Raw genomic sequence first — 19,177 nt, forward strand, 5'->3', positions numbered from 1 at the left:
CTTATAAAAAAAAAAACTCCATTCTCGGGCGGTTAAATATGTTTCTCTTTGTTGTTAGGGGGAAGGATTATTCTCCTCAGTATAAACAGTGATTTATTGGAGCCTCACCGACGGTTTACGACTTTTATCTCAAACTTTTACTATTTTATGGATTGCTCTCTCTTTCCATCTGTGTGTGCGTGTGTGCGCGTGTGCATATGTGCGTTATGGTAGGCGGGTTTTCCGCCTGCAGGGTTTGGTTGATTCTCCATTGATTTGTTGGAGGGGCATGGGTAGGGGAGCAGCAGGAGGAGGCGGAGGAGGAGGAGAAAGTGAAAGGGGAGGAGTGGAGGAGAAACCCCGGCCTGGCAAGCGAGGGAGGGAGAGATGTGATTGTGCGTGTTTGGGACGAAGAGAGAAGAGAGCGATCACAACCGACGCAAAAGTCCGACCGAGGAGAGAGCGCACTTACATCACGTGGGGCTGAGGATTTGTACGCGAGAAAGAAAAAAGAAAAAGAAAAGTAAAAGTGTCGTCGAAGTGACTTCTGGTCCCACTTTGTTGTTGTCCTCCCTTTCCTTTCCTCCTTTTCCTTTGCCTTTCCACCCCTCCGCCCTGCATTCCGCGGAGCAGCTGTGTTTTAATGCCCCTGCGCACCCGAGGAGGAGAGGAAGGAGAGAAGAGTGAGGAAGAAGAGGCAGAAGGAGAAGTGAGAGGGCCTGGACACCACCCCTCCTCGCCCGTTGGAGGTCTGTCCACTCTCCCCTCCTGGCCCTGCATGGACGGGGATGGGGAGAGCCGGATGCTGTTGCCGCGGGGCTGAGCGCCTCGCCTCCCCGTCTCTGGTGCGCCGCTTCCGGCCACTGCTGCTGCTGATCATCGTCCTCTGCTGCGGTGCTCACATAGGTAATTAACCACACTTGAACGCCGCAACAACTAGTGTGTGTATCTCAGCCACAGTCGCAACTAATCTGTAATTTTACGCACTTTGTTATCAAATTTTTGCACTAATTGCTGCCAACTACCCACACTTCTTTTCAGCGTTGTTGCACTTGGTGATGATCAGTGATACTTTAGCAGTTATTAAGCGTTTCTAAATCATTGTGTGGCCGATTCTTGTGTCGGGCCCATTGCTGCCTGACAATGGCTCTCTCTAAAGCGGCAGTGCAGCAGTCTGAGCACGGATCGAGTTTCGCCTCCTCTCTCCTGGGCCGTCATTCTCCTGTCTGCCCCTTAATGGCTCATGGAGGAGGGGAAGGGAATGGAAGGGAGTGCGACTACCTCTCCTTGTGTCCGTATATGTAACAGATTTATTCAGTGCCGTGTAAAAACCAAACAGAATCTATCCCAGTGTTGATCGACATAAGAGGTAAAAACTTGTTTTGGCACGAAAAGCTGTTGTTTATGTCCAGTTGATGCAGGTGAATGAAATGCATCATAAGAAAAAAAAAATATCATATCAGGTAGTCTCCTTTAAGAAATGAAGCTTAATGTGTGCTTGTGATGGAATCACTTTTAATTTATATAAGAGGGTGTTTCTCTTTCAACAGAAACTGATCTGAATTCCTAAGAGAAGTACTAATAAACAAACAAAAGGAGACTCTTAACTGAGAGACGAGTGTTCGCGAGGTGTCTGCAGGGAGTAGTGACAAAAACAGATAATGTAGCAGTTGGATAGAGTCTCTTTCTGAGACTCTTGATCTACAGATTTATCATTGTGTGCCACTTTGTGTGCTGGTGACTTCATGTGCGACTCAGATGCATTTTGCATTTGGTACAAACAAACAAACAAAACAGACCCCTTCCTCGAGGCCGGCTTCGTTTGGCCTGGTCTGTGTTGTTTTTTTATGTGTGCAGGGGGTCTGCGTGGTGGCGGCTGTCTGTTGAGCCGTCACACCTCCAGTAATTAGTTTAACACAGCTCCGGCAGCAGGACAAAAACGCCTCTGCGCACAGCCTAGTGGGAACAGAGAGACCCACTTCACATAAAGACCCTCTTGGCACCTACTGCTACGTGTGCGTCACCTGGAAAGAATGTGTATTATTTAGTCGCCTGAGCCAAACAAAATGTTTTATTTGTTAACACTTGAGCTTTTTTTTAGTGTGTTCAGATTTATTTTACTGTTGCTCCAGCTGTCAGCTCCGTGTGTCTCTTCAGACGGGGAGGCAGGAGTGTCTGAAATGTTGACTATTGTTCGCTGTGTCTAGCCAGGAGCACATGCTGTAGTGAGTTCCTGTAAAGGTAGGCTCGGAGGGCTGTTAGTGTGATTTGAGCTCAGCACGTGAGAGGGTGCACACAACAAGGTGATCAATAAGCACTTCACAAGCCTTTCCCCCGGTTGAGAGATGATCCCAGTAGATCTTTTTTTTTTTCTGATCTCTGGAGATCAAAGAAGTTGGGGGCCGCGAGATTATGAGACAAAGAATCGCTAAACCGAGCCTGGGAGATTCAGCTGGATCTTTTGACCTCTGTCTGATGATGGGAGAGAAGCCGCCTCAGGATGCGGGAAGAGGCGCAGAGAGAAGACCGGGGGGGCGAGCAGAGCGGCAAGGGAGTCGGGCTGAGAGGGCTGAAGGCTGAGAACAAAATAGTGCTGATGGAGGAAACCGATTCAAGCTTTAAAAAAAAAAAAAAAAAAAAGAAGAAGTCTGACAACAGATGAGGTCTGAGAGGAAACAAGATCTGAGACCTGTCAGATGATAAAGTCAGATGTGAGGGGGTGGGTTGGAAGACACTGATGCAAAGGTGTGGGCATCACAGCTCTTTTATCGTGTTACGACTTACCCCGGGGGGTGATAGAAGCCAGGCTCTGAATGTGTTGAACACATTAGCTCCTCGCATCAGGAGTTCTTTATTCTCTTCTTAACGCTATTTTCGAGTCAATTCAGTATTCACCACCTTGGCTCGGCTTACCGTAAATTGCTTATTTATATGCATAGATTGGATTTTTTTTTTTTTTAAGTTCAGCTATGAATACTTAGAAAAGCAGCTTACGAGGATGGCTTCACAAAACTGAGATCAAGGAAAGCCTTGAAGAACAAAAATAAGAGCTTTAATATTCAACGTAATTATATTCCGAACATCCTCGTATGGAAACCCTTATTTGCTTTGAGGAAATGCTAGAGTGCAGGGTCAGCTATAGAGCAGCGCGCTCTGTGAGCTGGTGTAAACTTCAGCAGATGCTTGTCGTCAGAAAGGTTTTAACCTTTTGTATAAGTCAGAGGTTTGAACAGAGTGCTTTGGTTACAGGGTCAGCTCCCTTCCTGCTATGTCACCCAGCTGGGAAAATGTCTGTGAATAAGTGCTTTTGTGTGTCTTTTCGAGCAGCTCATGATCCTGATACCTTCTGAAAGAGAATAAAGCCCGTCTGATTAGATTGGGAGGAGTATGTAGGTACTGCAGGCCAGATAGGAGGGGAAGAAGGAGGCGGTTGGTGCTCGAGTCGACGGCACAATGTGTCCTCAGTGCTCAGGCCGTCTGTGCAGCGGTGGTTGGCATGGCAGGCAGCCTGCTGGGTATGTGCGTGTGTGTATCTGTGGGTCGGTGTCAGTATTTAACAGGCAGGAGGGAGATTCTGAAGTGCGGTGTGAGTGGGGGTCCATATACCTGCACCCTGATTTTCCAAAACTCAGAGCAGCACTGCCCCCAAATGGTGGCACCTGACTCCTTCATGCCCCCACAGTCGAACACATCTGAGCGTGCCGCGTGCTTGTGTTTATGCGTTTGCTGGAACTTGTTGTTTAGCGACGGCGTGACATTGATAGAATCTGTTGATTTCAGTAAAAAAAATAAAATAAAACTCTCTGCCTTTGTTTGGCTATTAGGAGATCCTGCCACCGACTGAAGATCACTGTGTTTGTGTTTCACAGAAGCACAACCAGCATTCTTCCTAAGATAGCTATTTGCGTGTGTATCTCTGTGTGTTTGTGTGTCTTTGCAGCTGCCCATACACTGCAGTGCCTCTCTCTTTCTCTCTCTCTGGCCTAATCTAATAGGAGCACGCTGTGACTGATGCATTAGGTCTGGTCTCTAATCTCTCTCTCGCTCCTGCCCTCTCTCTGTCTTTCCCTCTCTGATTATGTGTGATATGAAAGGCTGGTTTGACCGATGTTGCGTCCAGAAATGTAGAAATCGAGAAAACGTCGGGACCGATTTCATTCCAAGGAATCTGTCTTTGATGAGTGTACATGGACAGAATAATCAGTCTTTTGGTTGAAAAGAAGGAATGAAGTTGTGTTTAGTGTGTTTTTGATCATTTGTCTCCTCTGCTGAAGATACGCAGGATTCAGTGGGGTTCAATGATTTCCTTTCTATCACTGTTTTGACGAAAAGCTTCACAAAAGCACGGCGGCATGTCTGCATCTACCTGCATTGTCTTGCTCAAGCTCCTTGGCTCTGCAGGAACTATTATATCACTCCTTGAGGGAAAACTTGCTTCATCTTTTCTCGCTGGCTGCTCTTTGGTTTATTACACTTGAGGTTTATTACACTCACAGAGCGGCACTGCCGGTTGATCAGGACTTTTTTCTAGTTTTATTAGGTTGGCCTGTAGCAGGCTGGTATCATTGTGTGTTTAAGATCAAAGCCTCCTTCACAGCTAAGTTGCTTTGTGCGAGATTGTGGTCCCATTGATATCTAAACGGTCTGACATGCGCGTTTCCTCCTAGCTGTTTTCAGATGGCCGCCCACCTTCATGAATACATTCATTTCCGCCAGTATCTCACACTCTATCTCTGTTTCCTCTTCAGGTCAGTGCCAGGTGGCCACCCCTCAGTGTCGCATCCAGAAGTGCACCACCGACTTCGTCTCCCTGACCTCCCACCTGACGCCGGCCGTGGATGGCTTTCACACTGAATTTTGCAAGGCCCTACGCGCGTATTCGGCCTGCACCCAGAGGACAGCCAAGTCCTGCCGGGGGAATCTGGTGTTTCACTCGGCGGTGCTGGGCATCTCAGACCTCATGAGCCAGAGAAATTGCTCCAGAGACGGGCCCACTTCCCCCACGCACCCCGAAATCCCACTCGAACCCTGCAACTACCACAGCCGTACCCAGCACGCCCACGCGCACTCCCACTTGCACACGCACTCCCACACTCACGGCCACGGCCACGGGCACGGCCACGGCCACTCTCACCTACCCGGCTACCTGTTCTGCGGGCTGTTCGGGGACCCCCATCTGAGGACATTTAAGGACAGCTTCCAGACTTGTAAGGTGGAGGGCGCGTGGCCTCTCATTGATAATGACTATCTGTCGGTGCAGGTCACTAATGTTCCCGTGGTTCCCGGCTCCAGCGCCACAGCGACCAATAAGGTAAGAACTGTTTAAGAGGGAAGGCAAAGAGCAATTGCCCTTTTTTTAGTCTTAATTTGTTTTTATTAACCCTGACAAAGTGAGAGCAGCTGGCGTAATCTGGTTTATTTCTGTGCGCTTGTTACTATAATGACGGCTAAGTTGCTTTCCCGAGAATCAGAGTAAGAAATCTTATCGGTGTAAAAGCGCCCTGGCTCTCCATGCCCCGTTCGCTCCTTCTGCCTCGTTCTTTGCGCCTCTCGCTCCCACACTCGCAGGTGTGAGGCGAACAGCCTCGATCTTGTGACCGTCTCTTGTGACTGAAGCAGTGTTGGAAATCTAACTTGGTTAATGGGTGCGTGCAGCCCGACCTCTAATAGCATGGAATGAGACGTGTGAAAGGGCCCACTGTTTACTTATGTGCGCGTTTCGTAAGGCATTTGCGCATGTGTGCGTCCCGCAAGTTCATAAGTGGCACTCCTCGCACTCGGCTTAAAGCACCACGTGTGTGAAAGGCCCCCCGCGCGAGAGAAAGGACGCTCGCGCGGTCACAAACGTGCACATGTGTGCACGCACGTGCGGGTGACGAGCCACACAAGGTGATCTTTGTGGTGTTAAAGAAGCAATGTTGATGTTTCCCCCGATGATCAGCCCTCTCTAGCTTAGTCGATGGCTTTAATTATTAAAGCGCGTACACACCCATGCATATACTTAGTCATGCGTACGCTGGAGGAAACACACACACAGATATACACACATTAAGCAAATAGCAGGGTTGCTGCACTGTGGAGCTGGGGGTTTGACCTTGTGTCAGAGGTGGAGCAAGTTATTAGTCACGACTATTAAGGGCACACACACACACACACGCACACGCGCGCACACACACACATACGCACGCATTAACAGCTCTCCGGGCTTAATGGCCTGCCAGGCCTCATTCCTCACGGCTGTCATGTGAACAAAGCAGCCATTCACCGGAACTATGATGCTAGCGCTAACCGTAATACTCACGCCACACCCTGCGTCCACCGCTGCTTCCACTCAGCACTGGAGCTCCGTGTGTTTGTGTGTGTGTGTGTGTGCATGCGTGTGTCAGCATGTTTGTATAGCTGTGTCAAATTACAACTTGTTAAAAAGTCATTTAGTCATTTCTCAAATGTAGGGTGATGAGAGTCAATAACCTGTGTAATGGGCAAACGTTAATATTTCTGCATGCGTGTGCGGGTGCGTGCCTCACCTGTCCTACCTGTCCCATGATTCACTGATTAATGTCTTAGTCTATGTCACAGTGAAAGGGCAGGTTCCAGTTGTCTGACACAAAACTTAGAAAAGTCGCAAATCTTAACAAATGAATGACTTTGAAGCTTGATACACTGTGTAAATAAAAGGGTTAGGGCTGCAACGTATTCAGGATTCAAGCTCACTCTGTTGATCCCCGCAGGCAAATTATTTTGTTGGTTTAGTATGCTGTGTGTCGAGTGTGTGTGTGTGCGTGCATGAATGAATGAGGGTCTGGTGCGTGGGGGGGATTGGAGGCGTTTGTTTTTAATGTGAAGCACTTTGTGTTGCATCTTTTATACATGAAAAGTGCTATATGACAATGTTTGATTGATTGATTAATAAGAAAGTCATATATGAACATTATTTGCTATTTTCTCTTAATTTATCATTTTGTTTGTCTGCTTTATTATTTATTCTGTAAAATGTCAAAACTATCACATTAACTATCACAAATCCCAACAACATTATTGACTCATATTTTATAAAGAAACACAGCAAACGCTCACTGTTGAGAGACTGTAACTATCAAATGTTGAGTATTCGTGCTTGAAAAATGACTTTGGATTCGACTCTATTTGTCTTCATAATGAAAGTTCTATAAATAATAAATTGACTCTGTACCTGAACCGTAAATCATGCACTGAACTCTCTTTAAACTCTGTCTCTGTCCCTTTACATAGATCACCATTATATTTAAGCCCTACGAGGGCTGCACAGACCAGAGGGTTTACCAGGCCGTCACAGACAACCTCCCTGCCGCCTTCGACGATGGGACCGTGAGCAGCGGAGACCCGATCCAGGCTTCTGCCGACGCAGAGGGTGCTGCCGGGAAGGTCCGGGCTCTGTGGATCTCTGAGCGCCTCCCGGGGCACCACGTGGAGCTGCACGCCGGCTACATTGGTGTGACTGTGATCGTTCGCCAGCTGGGGCGCTACTTGACCCTGGCGGTGCGGATCCCAGAGGACCTGGCTCAGGCCTATGATGCCACCCAGGACCTGCAGCTCTGTCTGAACGGCTGCCCCAGCAGCGAGCGCATCGACCAGGCGGGCCATCTTTCCCTTCCCCTCTCCCCTCCTGCGCTCGGCCTGCAGCTTCAGCAGCTGCACCGGCCCAGCTACTCCTCGCAGACTCAAGCGTCCCCCTACGGTGCCGCGCAGGTTTTCAGTGCAGAGGCGGCGAAGGAGCGGTGCAGGGAGCAGCTAGACGTGGAGGACATTTACTTCCACTCCTGCGTGTTTGATCTCCTGACCACTGGGGATGCTAACTTCACAGTGGCGGCGTTCAGCGCCCAGAAGGACATGGAAAGCCTCCATCCACACCGGGACAGATGGAGGATCTACCCTCGCGGCTCCGCAACCTCCGCCTTGCACTCTGTTTCTCAGCCTATCAAACACCTTACTCTGCTCCTGCTGTGTGCTCTCAGCGCTGCTTTGATGTAAGAGAGAGTTTTTGTGTGTTGCCTGCATGCTTGTAGGCTTGTGTGCACTAGAAAGAGAGTTTGGTCGTTTATTTTGCTGAGCACTGATACTGAGCCTGATTCTCCTCTCATGCAGAGGGGAAACGACAGGCTGGACAGGTACTGGGAGTAGAAGTTTTTTTTTTTATTATTATTTTTTTTAGGGGAGGCGACAGACCTCTCAGTGGGCACAGGAGATACTGACACCCTCTGGAGGTAAAACAAAAACTAAGGTCTCATGATGATGGCTTATGAAATCTGTCTTCACGGTCGGATAGAACGCAACTGACAATGACACAACTGTTTCTGTGTGGGTGAATTTAGTGTAAATAGTTCATTTTGTCTCCAGTGCACAGTGTAATGTTGTAGATTTTGTTTTTGTGCCAATTGATGTGATTTTTTTCCCCGATACCTCAGACAGAGGATGTTTGTTTTAACAAAAGCACTTTATTATTTTTTTTTCCACAAATCCACATCAGTGTTTCTTCTTTCACTTCTCCACCAAAACCTACGATGGCTCAAGTTTCGTAACCTGTTAACTTGGTTTTTGAATCAGTTAAACGCCGGGAGCCACAATTTTTGGTAAAGGCTCCGCGTCTCATTTTAAGTCAGTCCGTGTGAGCTGTTCTGTTGAATGTATTATGGATATATAGTCACAGCGAACGCCATCAGAGGTAACGTTTTGTTGCTATATGATGCTATACCTTTTTTCAGTCTAGATTTCAACTGTGTGCGTGTGGGTGCTTTAGTGTTATTTTACTTGTTGGTGACATGTTTGAATGTGTTTTCATTTCATCTGATTCACATAAGAGGTATTCCGACCCTTTTTGCCAAGATGCTGTGACTGTACCGGCTCGTGATTTTTATTCATCAAATGTTTCGTTGCTATAATTTGAGCCAAAGAGATGTAATGTATGTTTTTTTTTTATGTACAAAGGAAATAATAACTCAACACCAAACCAGCACCCTTCTCCCCCTCCTCAGTTTTTGAATTTGCTACTGTCGACTGCTTTTCTCCTTTTGCCAGAACTGACTCCTTATTGAGCTACATGTATGATAGACACTGAGGAAATTGTCCTGGGGTATGTGCTTCAGCGTGGGAATTTGATAGCTGGTAGAAATGTCAACCCTCAAGACTACGACATAAGATAAGACAAGATAAGATAAGATAATCCTTTATTTATCCCACAGTGGGGATTATTATTATTTTATTGTTATACCCAGTCTGTTAGACTGTATAAGGCTAATCAAAGTTGTTTTGTTCTGCATTGTGATCTCTTACATCACGTGTGAGTGTCGGTTTGGTGAAGAGTGACTGGTCAATGTTGAAATACTTAACTTATTTATGAACGTAATGTCCTGTAGAGGAAGTTAAGCTCCATATTCTTGCTGTTGGATAATAATTAAAAAAAAAAAAAAAAAAAAAAAATCAGATGTGATTGTACTGCCACCTAGTGGTGCTTTGTTGCTCTGTCAGTGTGTTACTCAAAGCGCTCAAAAAAAGAAAAAAAAAAAGAAATGGAGGAAACAAATTGTGTGCCAGCGTTTTATTTAAAAAACAATAAAGTAAAAACAATCCACGCTCACTTTCTGTTCTTTTATTTTACATATGTAAGAGTTTAAAACGACGTGAAATCATTTTAATGGGTAAATGCACCAACTTATTCCTTCAGTATTAAATAAAAGAGACACATACCTTCTCACAAAAGCACACACACATAAGCTAGAGGAGAAACATTAAGCCATCTGTCTGAGGTTAGGCTTCAATCAGATACCAGGTTTGGCCTCACAAACACGGATCTGTTTTCAACTGCCACAGTCGACAACACCTGTGATGGCAATGTGAAAAGGCTGAAAAAGGCGCGAGGGAAGATGTGTAGCGTAACAGCAAAACTCCTGTGATCCTGACAGCGGATCATTTCCCATTTAATTCGCACGGCTTTTCCAAAAATAAAGCTCGCTGTGAAGCTGTCTTCATGAAGGACAAGAACATACACGAGTGCAAAATCCTCTTTGCTGAGACTTCAGAGAAGAAGGAGCTCCCCGCTCCGGGTTTTCTTTTCAAGGTCACATTGTGTATCAGCCACTCTCCATTTTCAGCATCTGAAAAGTCAAACACAGTATTAAGACATCCAGAATAATATCATTGCTTTTTTCATAGCTTTAAAACAGTGCTACATTGTCTCTTTCCTTACATCTAAAAGAACAACAGCCTATTAAGGTGCATGAGAGGCTCTATGTCCTGTATGTTTGAGTGGTTAATACTCAACTGATGACAGACACATACCACTTAATAACAACATAAATGGTCATCAGAGTGTTATAGGCGAGGATCTTTATGAGAATCAGCCTCAAAGCCAGTACAACCACAGCGTTTGTCCTCACACGAATATCTGGGGAGCAAAGCACGCAAACCAACGTGAGCCATCTGTATGAGCCACAGGGGAATTTTTAATTATTCGGAAACAACTCAAATTTACCCCCCGTTTCTTCAACTTCGTGGCACATCTTGTCTTCATTGCCTGAAATCATAAAATTGCGTTAGAGGCTCAGTTCAGCTGTCGAATGGAAACATTTAAACCACGTGGCCACGCGTGACCGGCTGCACCTGATGAGGTGGTGTGGCGTCGCCCCTTGACCTTTGCGCGTTGCCTGCGGCCTACGGAGCAGCCGTACGATGGCCAGTCCCTGGTTGCCACGGTGATTATTGCCACAGCATTTTGGCCGCGGTGCTTCCTGCTTACGTGGTGCCTGTAAGGTACGCTGGACACGTAGCCCTCCGACGCCGATCTCCAGCTGACCTCCAGGTGCCCCCTCCTGAAGTCGCTCACCATGCACACCAGCAGGGTCCAGCCAAGCCTTTCCCCGGACAGGTGCACCGGAGGGCCCAGAGAGGCCAGCACGTTACCCTCTACCCCTCCTGAGACAGGTGGAGGATTGAAGGATCACATGAAGAAGTTCGGAGTTAAATAAAACAGCTTAGGATGAAGAAAAATCCTGTTCTGAGGTTGTGCGTGGCTGTAGCTTTTAAAAAATATATTAAAATTGTTAAAAGGGTTGAGAGACATTCTCTTAAAATATTATTTGGGGTTAATTTAAAAAAAGAATCACATTCTGCAGCACTCTATATAAACAAAAAAAACTTCATGTATTTAATATTATTGCCAGATACATTCTAGATGTGTCAATTTGTGTTCCTGATTCTTTGTGATTTTGATAATAACTCAAATAAAAGGAGTCAAGATTAACATATGCTCCCTGTATAGATAATGTTAACTCATAAGGACATAGGGCTGTGTGTGTAACACCGATTCCATAGATCCTGACTTTAGTTAACTTTCAGTGTCAGTGATTAAACACAAAAATGGCAGCAAGTGTCACAAATTCCTGAGTTGATATTGTGCACAATAATAATGACTTTAATGAAAGTGCACATTTGCATTTCACTGATTCAGTCTAAATAGTCTCTACCACAATAATGTGTTAAATGTCTTACCTGTCCACAAGTAAATGATAGGAAGGTAAAAGATACTCCTGGACGGCTCAGTCATGTCTGCTTTAGTTAGGGTGACTGTATGTGTATGTGAATGTGTTTGTGTGCCTTGTGTGTGAGTGAGTGTGTGTGAAATGGGGGCATGCCATTTGGCTTTGCCAGGAGCATTGCATGATGGGGGATTGAAATGTCTCATTGTTGTGACCTTATACCAACAATGGAACTCCGTTAGTTACCCCCTCCCAACGCACACAAACGCACAAACACCGGGAGAAAGAGAGAGAGGGGGAGAGAGAAAAACAGTGTGAGCTCTTGCACATGTGGAGCTCTGTGTGCTTCTGTGAACACGCTGTAAAACGGGGAAAGAAGAACGTGGAGAATAGTTTGAACAACTGGAGGCGCACCTGTCCGCGGCTGTTAGATCTGAGGTGAGAAGCTGATAATATCAACACACCCTGAGCATTAGAGACACTCTTGTAGGTTACACCTGCACACACACACACACACACACACACACACACACACACGTAAACACACACACTAAATAGAGTGTGATATTTATATCAGTGAATATTTATAAATCGTCATTTAGTCACATTCATAGCCTACTTATATCGCCATCTGTGTCCTGTCAGATCATTAATTACCAAACATGTGAAGCTGCTTTATTTCTCTCTCTCTCTTTCTGTCTCACACACAAACAGAAACACACACACGCACACAAAGGCAGTTTTTTTTCGTTAGCACTGGGGCGGGAACAAGGAAGAGAAAGTGAAACTCAACAGCAGGGACAAGGAGGAAGTATGATGAGGCTAAAATGACCAAGGTACTGTAAATCTTTCTGTCGTTTCTAAACTAATTTACCCGTTTACCCTCTATTTTACAAACTGTAGTGTTTCAGCACAACTCCATGGTCTGTTGTGCAAGATGTGTGGCGAGCCCTGGATAGGTTGTAAACAACAGCTTCAGTGCAGCATAACTTGTGCCCGTGCTGCCTGATTTGAACTGCAGCTATGCTCCGGCAGCTGTTGTCACCTTACAGTTATAGCCTCGTCCTCATCTTATTTGTCCACACGGAAAATCATGTGTCCATTTGTCACATGTTTGAGTCTCCTTCAGGACGAGATGTGTTGCGGCCTCGTATTTAGCAAACCTCTGTTTGACCTAATTAACTGAGCATGTGATTCAGCCCAGGCCAGTGAGAGTAAAGTATAAAACATCAGTCCACTTCCTTAAATCCTGAAGTCCTTGCTTTAGTAACGGAAGTATGCACTGAAGTCATTATTTAACGTTTATTAAAGCTAAATGACTGAAAGGATATTGGATTAGTGGGAATAAATACTGCGCCGTCTGTGAGATTTATGTTCTTAATCCTCCATTTGTGTCTTTCAGATCCAATAGAAGAAACCTTGAGAACTTGTCATTGACGCTTGTCCAACATTCACATCCTTAATTCCCCGTTGTTGGGACATGACTGAGAGATATCAACACTAGCCACCAACCTTTCACGCGGGTTGGCATTTTTTTTTTTTTTTTTTTATATCAGTGGTTCAAGGGCATTTCTTCTGCGATGGTCTCGGTGAGGCTGTTAGTGCTGTCCCTTTTCAGTGTGTCTCTGGCTGGCTCTCAGGCCAACCAGAGCTCACAACAGACGTCAACCGCTCCTCAACCTGCAGGAGAACAGTCTCCTTCGGGTAATCTGTCCTTCCCATGGAGCCGTCTGCGCCTGCCAAGGCAAGTTTCATGCACATTATGGGCCTGATGGGACAGCATGGGCCTCTGTCTATTTTTATTAATCTGCTTAAAATCATTCCTGCATCTCAGGTACATCATTCCTGTTCAGTACCGCCTCCTTCTGCACCCCAACCTCACAAATCTCAGTTTCACTGGATCGGTGCAGATCCAGATCGATGTCCAGAACAACACAAACTGGGTTGTATTGCACAGCAAGGGTCTACAGATCTCCAAGGCCACCATTTTAGACCAGAAATTTGCTCATTTGTCCGATCAGGTAGTGTTAAATGCAGATCACCATATTTTCCACTTTGACTGAAGCACTGAAGCATCAATCTCTCCTGTTCTAGGTTCTTCCAGTTCTTCACAACCCTTCCCATGAGCAGATAGGCATATTCTCTCCCAGGGTGCTCAGCAGCGGACAGAAGTATTTCCTCTACATTGAGTTTGAGGCAGGGCTTGCAGATGGTTTCTATGGCTTTTACAAGAGCACGTACAAGACCAGTACAGGAGAGACCAGGTGAGACTAGGCCCACAGCATGCATGGTATATCCTACACATACAGGTGTGCTACAGCTACAGTACAGTGCAGAAGTACCGTATCTGCTGACATTTCTTTTCAGAACCTTGGCTTCTACTCACTTTGAGCCCACGAGTGCTCGGATGGCCTTCCCTTGTTTCGATGAACCAAGCTTCAAAGCTAACTTTTCCTTACGGATCAGGAGGAGTCCAGAGCATATTTCTCTGTCCAACATGCCTGTGGTGAGTGTTGCGCATTGCGTATATATGCTACGTGTGGCACATGCTCAATTGTGTGTGAAGAAAGATTGCAATTAAGTGAGTTTTCTATTTCAGGTCAAGACGGTGGAATTAAGCGATGGCTTGCTTGAGGATTGGTTTGCTCCAAGTGTGAAGATGAGCACGTACCTTGTAGCGTTTGTCATCTGTGACTTCAAATCTGTCACTTCAACAACATCTTCTGGGGTGCAGGTGTGGTCTCCCTGATGACATTTCATGCTATATTTCTACATTTACTGCTTTAAATACCACTTTATCTTTGATCACTGCTCTTTTGTTTCTTTATTCACTATAGGTGTCCATTTATGCTGCACCTGAGAAGTGGCAGCAAACCCACTACGCCCTGGAAGTCGCTGTCAAAATGCTGGACTTCTATGAGGAGTATTTCAACATCCGCTATCCTTTACCCAAACAGGGTGAAACATTTTTTCAGTATTTTTTTTTCCTTGAGTCATTTGATCACTTTCTGAATCCTGACCTGTGTTTTCTTTCTCACAGATCTCGTAGCCATTCCAGACTTTCAGTACGGCGCGATGGAGAACTGGGGTCTGACCACCTACAGAGAGACCAGCCTTCTTTTTGACCCCCTCACATCCTCTGTTTCTGACAAACTCTGGGTTACTATGGTGATTGGCCATGAGCTTGCTCATCAGGTGAGTGTATAAGAGTGTATCTGCATACTAACGACGTGCAGGATCGAGTGTTTGTTTAGCCCCACCGTTTTAGATGCTCATGAATTAATTCATTACATGAATAGTCAATGATGAGTAGTAAAATGAGGCTTTGCCTGCAGTGGTTCGGTAACTTGGTGACCATGGAGTGGTGGAACGATATCTGGCTGAATGAAGGGTTCGCCAGATACATGGAGTACATATCAGTAGACGCCACCTACCCAGACCTCAAAGTGGTATGTGCTTTGATAATTGACTCATTGATTAAGTCTTGTAGAGAAGATTGACGTATTCATACTCTGTGCCCAATCTTGCAGGATGAATATCTACTCCACACCTGTTTTGCAGCAGTTGGCTACGATTCACTGAACTCCTCCCGGCCAATATCCAGCCCAGCGGAGAACCCCACTCAGATCGAGGAGATGTTCGACACAGTCTCTTATGACAAAGTATGCTGTCCCCACACAAGTGATAATAAAAAATCATTATCAGATTCATTATCTGCGACATGTGTCTGTCTTTTTCACATTTGAAGCAAACAGAACCTTCTGCACACCAGCCTTCATGACCTCTCATACCTCTTCACCTCCTTCAGGGTGCCTGTGTCTTGCACATGCTGCGACACTTTTTGACAGATGAGGTGTTTCAGAGCGGGATAGTGCGATACCTCCGCAAGTACAGCTACAGGAATGCCTACAACCAGGACCTGTGGGACAGTCTAGCCAACGTAAGAATCCAAACTATGTTATTGAATGGCTCTTTTTCATTTTCTTCTTAGGGGATTCTCCGTGAAGGGGCAAACCTGATGGGACAAATTTGGCATTTTATTTATCCACATTTGGCCACAATTACATTAGCTGATCATGTCACTGGAGAGATTTGAGAAATGTTTTATTTGAACCTAGGACCTTGTCAGAGTAGCAGAAGCAATGTCTTTGTTATTCATGATTTCTCTATTTTTTGTTTGTTTGCTTTAGCCCATAGTACATACAAATCAGATTTTTGATTTGTTTTAAATTTCTTCCTTCAAGGCAGCAAAAAAAAATTTACACTCATTTCACAATTGTGCAAAAATGCATTTGCTGAGCTTTGAAAGTTATATTAAGTCCCTAATAATTCAGAGTGAACATGATCTTATTATCTTATTATCTGTGCCAGGTGAAGCAGTTGCAAATTCAGATTGATTCAGGTTGATGCTCTGCTTTTCAGGCAAGAGCAGTGAAACACTTATGAAAACAAGACCAGAGATTATGTGCACTGTGATGGATTATCAGTGTCAGTCTCTCAAATGTAATTGAAGCGGAAACAACAGAACAAGGAGGAAGATTGAACCCCTCCAAAGATGTGCAAATCCGAAATGTCTTAGGATGAATGCAACAATTAAATAGACTACACTGTTCAAAGATGTTATGTGTTTTAATAATCTTAAGCTTGTTCCATTTTGTTTTTCAGACATGCTCAGAGGAGGACTTCAGCTCAGGAAAACACTGTTACAGCAGTGGCCAGGCCGCCAAAAATGCAGTGAGCAAACATTAAAAATCATCTCACTGGCCGCGCATATTTTGCAAAACTGTTGCTGTTGCATATATTGACTTTTAGTCTCCTCCAGTACTTGTTTGCAGGGGAACATCTGAACCTGACAGCCATGATGAACACTTGGACTCTGCAGAAAGGCATACCGGTGGTAACTGTGACAAGGAAGGGGCCTCGTCTACTTATTAGGCAGGACAGATTCCTGAGGACGGTGATGCCTTCAGACCCTCTGTGGCCCAAACTGCAAGAGGGGTAAGTATGGGTTTAGTTTACTGTTCTTCTCTTTACTGCATGATACTCTTACCCACCAACTGGGATGGCAGTTTAATATGATTGTTAAATTTAAACTTGAGAAATTAAATAATATGATTATATTACTATTTATATATATATATATATAAATATATTATATTTAATTATAATATAATATATAATATTGTTTTTTTTTAATCAAAACTCTCTCTTGTATAGTTTCCTTTGGCATATTCCTCTCACATACAAGACTGACGCCTCCAGCACCATCCACAGACACTTAATGACATCGGCCACAGGTAAGAGGCTGCAGAGAAGATGCTACTTATATTTATTACATTTGAACCTTTTCATCCTTATATTGCTTTCTGTATATGTTCCCTTCAGACAGTATACCCATAGGAGAGGACGTGAACTGGGTGAAAGTAAACACTGACATGACAGGCTATTATGTGGTTCATTACGAGGACGGTGGTTGGGATGTGATGACTAAACTGCTGGGGGAAAACCACACTGCTCTGAGCTACAAAGACAGGACTCACTTGATACACAACGCCTTTCAATTAGTCACGTAAGTATGTGTGTGTGTGCGTCTGTGTGAAGCATCAAGAGACTTTTTTTGTACTTTTTTGTTGTCTGTAAGAACACAACTTTGATCATCCAACATACAATAACAAGCAACCTTTCAAATATCTCTCCAAAGGGCAGGTCATCTGCCGCTCAATAAAGCCTTAGACCTGATTGGTTATCTGCAGCAGGAGACTCACACTGTGCCTCTCCTCCAAGGACTGGGCTATCTGGAAGTCTTTTACCATTTGATTGAGAAAAGGGATGAAGTTGATTTAACACGCAATCTGGGGGTAAGAAGACACGTGTATGCAGGATTATATTTACAGTGCGTTAATATGAAACTGAGCTTTTTCTCTGTTTGTTTTTGTATAGATGTACATCCTGCAGTTTTTCCGTGCTGTCATTGACCAGCAGACATGGACCGACACTGGCACTGTGTCAGAGCGACGGCTGAGGTCAGAGGTCCTGTCTCTGGCTTGTCACCTGGAGGACCCTCCCTGTCTGGAGCGTGCGCGTCAGCTCTTCAAAGAATGGCTTCAGTCCAACGGAACGATTAAGTGTGTATGAATTATTTTTGAACACACGTCATTATTAATCAGTTGCCTCAGATAAACACTCTGCCAGGGTGTGTTTGCCAGGGTGTATTGAATAATTGGATATTTCACGTTTCACTAATATGCACGTCTGTTGTTGTGTTTACTCCAGTCTGCCAACTGATGTGGTAGAGACAGTGTATTCAGTTGGAGCTCAGGATGACCATGGCTGGACGTCATTGTTAGACAAATACAAGACTTCCCTCTCTGAAGCACAGAAGCATAAAATCTTGTTTGCTTTGACCAGCAGCAAAGACAAAGACAAACTGCAAAGGTACGTCTTCTTCCTACGATATTTTAACAGTAATTCTGCCATCTTGTGGTAAATATGGAGTATTGCAACATATTAGCCCAAGTATATTTGTACAAACAAGGAATTTGCCTTGGTGTTTGTTGCATAAAAATATGGAATAAGATAAAATTAAATAAATCAGAAACATATACACACTAAAATATACAAAAAAGTCTCCTGGAAATCTTATACAGGTCAAGATATGTAATGATTTGTAATTACAAATGCTGCAGATTTCAATCAACAGCCTGTGCCTGTGTCTGTGTGTTGAAGGCTGCTGACCCTTGGTCTGGAGGGGAAGGTGATTCGATCGCAGGACCTGTCCAGCCTCATCATAATGGTGGCCAGAAATCCACAGGGATATTACCTTGCATGGAACTTTGTGAAGACGAACTGGGACACACTGGTTCAAAAGTGAGTTCACTGAGATGCGACCCCGTGAATGACCCAGTTTTATATGGCTTTTTTAAAAAGTTATACAACATTTTACCAAATCCACGATAATTTTTAAATTTTGTGTATACTGTACCATCTCATTCTCCCCAATATGCGTTTCTCTGGCCTGCAGGTTCCAGCTGGGCTCATTTTGCATTAGAAATATCATCATTGGCACCACAGGCCAGTTTTCATCTCCAGAGGAACTCACTGAAGTAAATACACTCTTAACTCTTTGTATTCAATAAAGCCATTTGAATATCCACTTAAAAAAATACTGTTTTTGTTTAATTTCCTGTTATATTTTTGCTTGTGTTTGACAGGTGCAGTTATTCTTTGAGTCCATCAAGGAACAGTCTTCACAGCTGAGAGTTACTCAGATGGCCCTTGACAATGTGCAGAAAAATGTTCGCTGGATCCAGAGGAACCTAGAGACTCTTAGAAAGTGGGTAAATGAGCAGAAATAGTGAAAGACAGAAGAAAGAGTGTTTAGATGTTTTTTTTTTCTCTTTTGAATTTCTCTGTGTTCTCATTTTGAGTTTTTAATGAGTGACATCACTGATTGACAGTTTTGTATATGAAAATTTGTAAGGGGATCTATTTGTTAGAGCAAAGCACTGATTTGGTAGAACTGGCAGCTGAGTGGTAGTAGCATGTGTGAGGAGTTGTGCGTGCACCGTGAATATGTCGTTCTCTTTATGTGTGTGTGTGAGAAACAGAGGGATCCATTCCAAACTGACACACAAACCCCCGTGTAAATGGACTCTTCACCAAAAACACAATAAAAGGGTTCATTGTAC

At 44.6% G+C, this 19,177-nt stretch overlaps 3 protein-coding genes across 3 annotated transcripts; 2 read left to right on the forward strand and 1 right to left on the reverse strand.

Annotated features, from left to right (window-relative positions):
* Window positions 1–308: 308 nt before the first annotated feature.
* Window positions 309–9,435, forward strand: rgmb (repulsive guidance molecule BMP co-receptor b). The gene is made up of 3 exons (XM_047591779.1): window positions 309–885; window positions 4,728–5,290; window positions 7,231–9,435. Exons 1-3 carry the CDS (start codon window positions 768–770, stop codon window positions 7,987–7,989), a joined length of 1,440 nt encoding a protein of 479 aa, XP_047447735.1. The 5' UTR covers window positions 309–767; the 3' UTR covers window positions 7,990–9,435.
* LOC125012104 lies at window positions 9,263–11,695 on the reverse strand. The gene is made up of 5 exons (XM_047591781.1): window positions 11,503–11,695; window positions 10,615–10,926; window positions 10,487–10,528; window positions 10,294–10,399; window positions 9,263–10,109 (listed from the first exon to the last, which is right to left on the reverse strand). Coding segments are annotated over exons 1-5 (654 nt in total). The 3' UTR covers window positions 9,263–10,108.
* A 93-nt stretch (window positions 11,696–11,788) lies between these two features.
* Window positions 11,789–19,176, forward strand: erap2 (endoplasmic reticulum aminopeptidase 2). Its single transcript, XM_047591778.1, has 22 exons — window positions 11,789–11,927; window positions 12,204–12,325; window positions 12,892–13,233; window positions 13,324–13,510; window positions 13,584–13,753; window positions 13,857–13,995; window positions 14,089–14,223; window positions 14,327–14,447; window positions 14,530–14,684; window positions 14,825–14,938; window positions 15,020–15,151; window positions 15,298–15,429; window positions 16,155–16,223; window positions 16,312–16,487; window positions 16,707–16,786; window positions 16,875–17,058; window positions 17,191–17,347; window positions 17,430–17,614; window positions 17,763–17,924; window positions 18,216–18,356; window positions 18,511–18,592; window positions 18,701–19,176. Exons 3-22 carry the CDS (start codon window positions 13,070–13,072, stop codon window positions 18,842–18,844), a joined length of 2,829 nt encoding a protein of 942 aa, XP_047447734.1. The 5' UTR covers window positions 11,789–11,927; window positions 12,204–12,325; window positions 12,892–13,069; the 3' UTR covers window positions 18,845–19,176.
* Window position 19,177: the final 1 nt, after the last annotated feature.

Source organism: Mugil cephalus, chromosome 8, assembly GCF_022458985.1.
Source record: "Mugil cephalus isolate CIBA_MC_2020 chromosome 8, CIBA_Mcephalus_1.1, whole genome shotgun sequence".
Taxonomy (NCBI): domain Eukaryota; kingdom Metazoa; phylum Chordata; class Actinopteri; order Mugiliformes; family Mugilidae; genus Mugil; species Mugil cephalus.

Bases quoted from the DNA above. Each gene is read 5' to 3' on its own strand.
- erap2 (XM_047591778.1), top strand. From the start codon at position 13,070: ATGGTCTCGGTGAGGCTGTTAGTGCTGTCCCTTTTCAGTGTGTCTCTG. The intron at 13,234-13,323 runs GCAAGTTTCATG...CCTGCATCTCAG, and splicing joins AGCCGTCTGCGCCTGCCAAG to GTACATCATTCCTGTTCAGT. The intron at 13,754-13,856 runs GTGAGACTAGGC...ATTTCTTTTCAG, and splicing joins ACCAGTACAGGAGAGACCAG to AACCTTGGCTTCTACTCACT.
- rgmb (XM_047591779.1), top strand. From the start codon at position 768: ATGGGGAGAGCCGGATGCTGTTGCCGCGGGGCTGAGCGCCTCGCCTCC. The intron at 886-4,727 runs GTAATTAACCAC...TTTCCTCTTCAG, and splicing joins CTGCTGCGGTGCTCACATAG to GTCAGTGCCAGGTGGCCACC. The intron at 5,291-7,230 runs GTAAGAACTGTT...CCCTTTACATAG, and splicing joins GCGCCACAGCGACCAATAAG to ATCACCATTATATTTAAGCC.
- LOC125012104 (XM_047591781.1), bottom strand. From the start codon at position 11,695: ATGAGACATTTCAATCCCCCATCATGCAATGCTCCTGGCAAAGCCAAA. The intron at 10,927-11,502 runs GTAAGACATTTA...CACCTGTCTCAG, and splicing joins TATCATTTACTTGTGGACAG to GAGGGGTAGAGGGTAACGTG. The intron at 10,529-10,614 runs GTGCAGCCGGTC...TTATGATTTCAG, and splicing joins ACGCCACACCACCTCATCAG to GCAATGAAGACAAGATGTGC.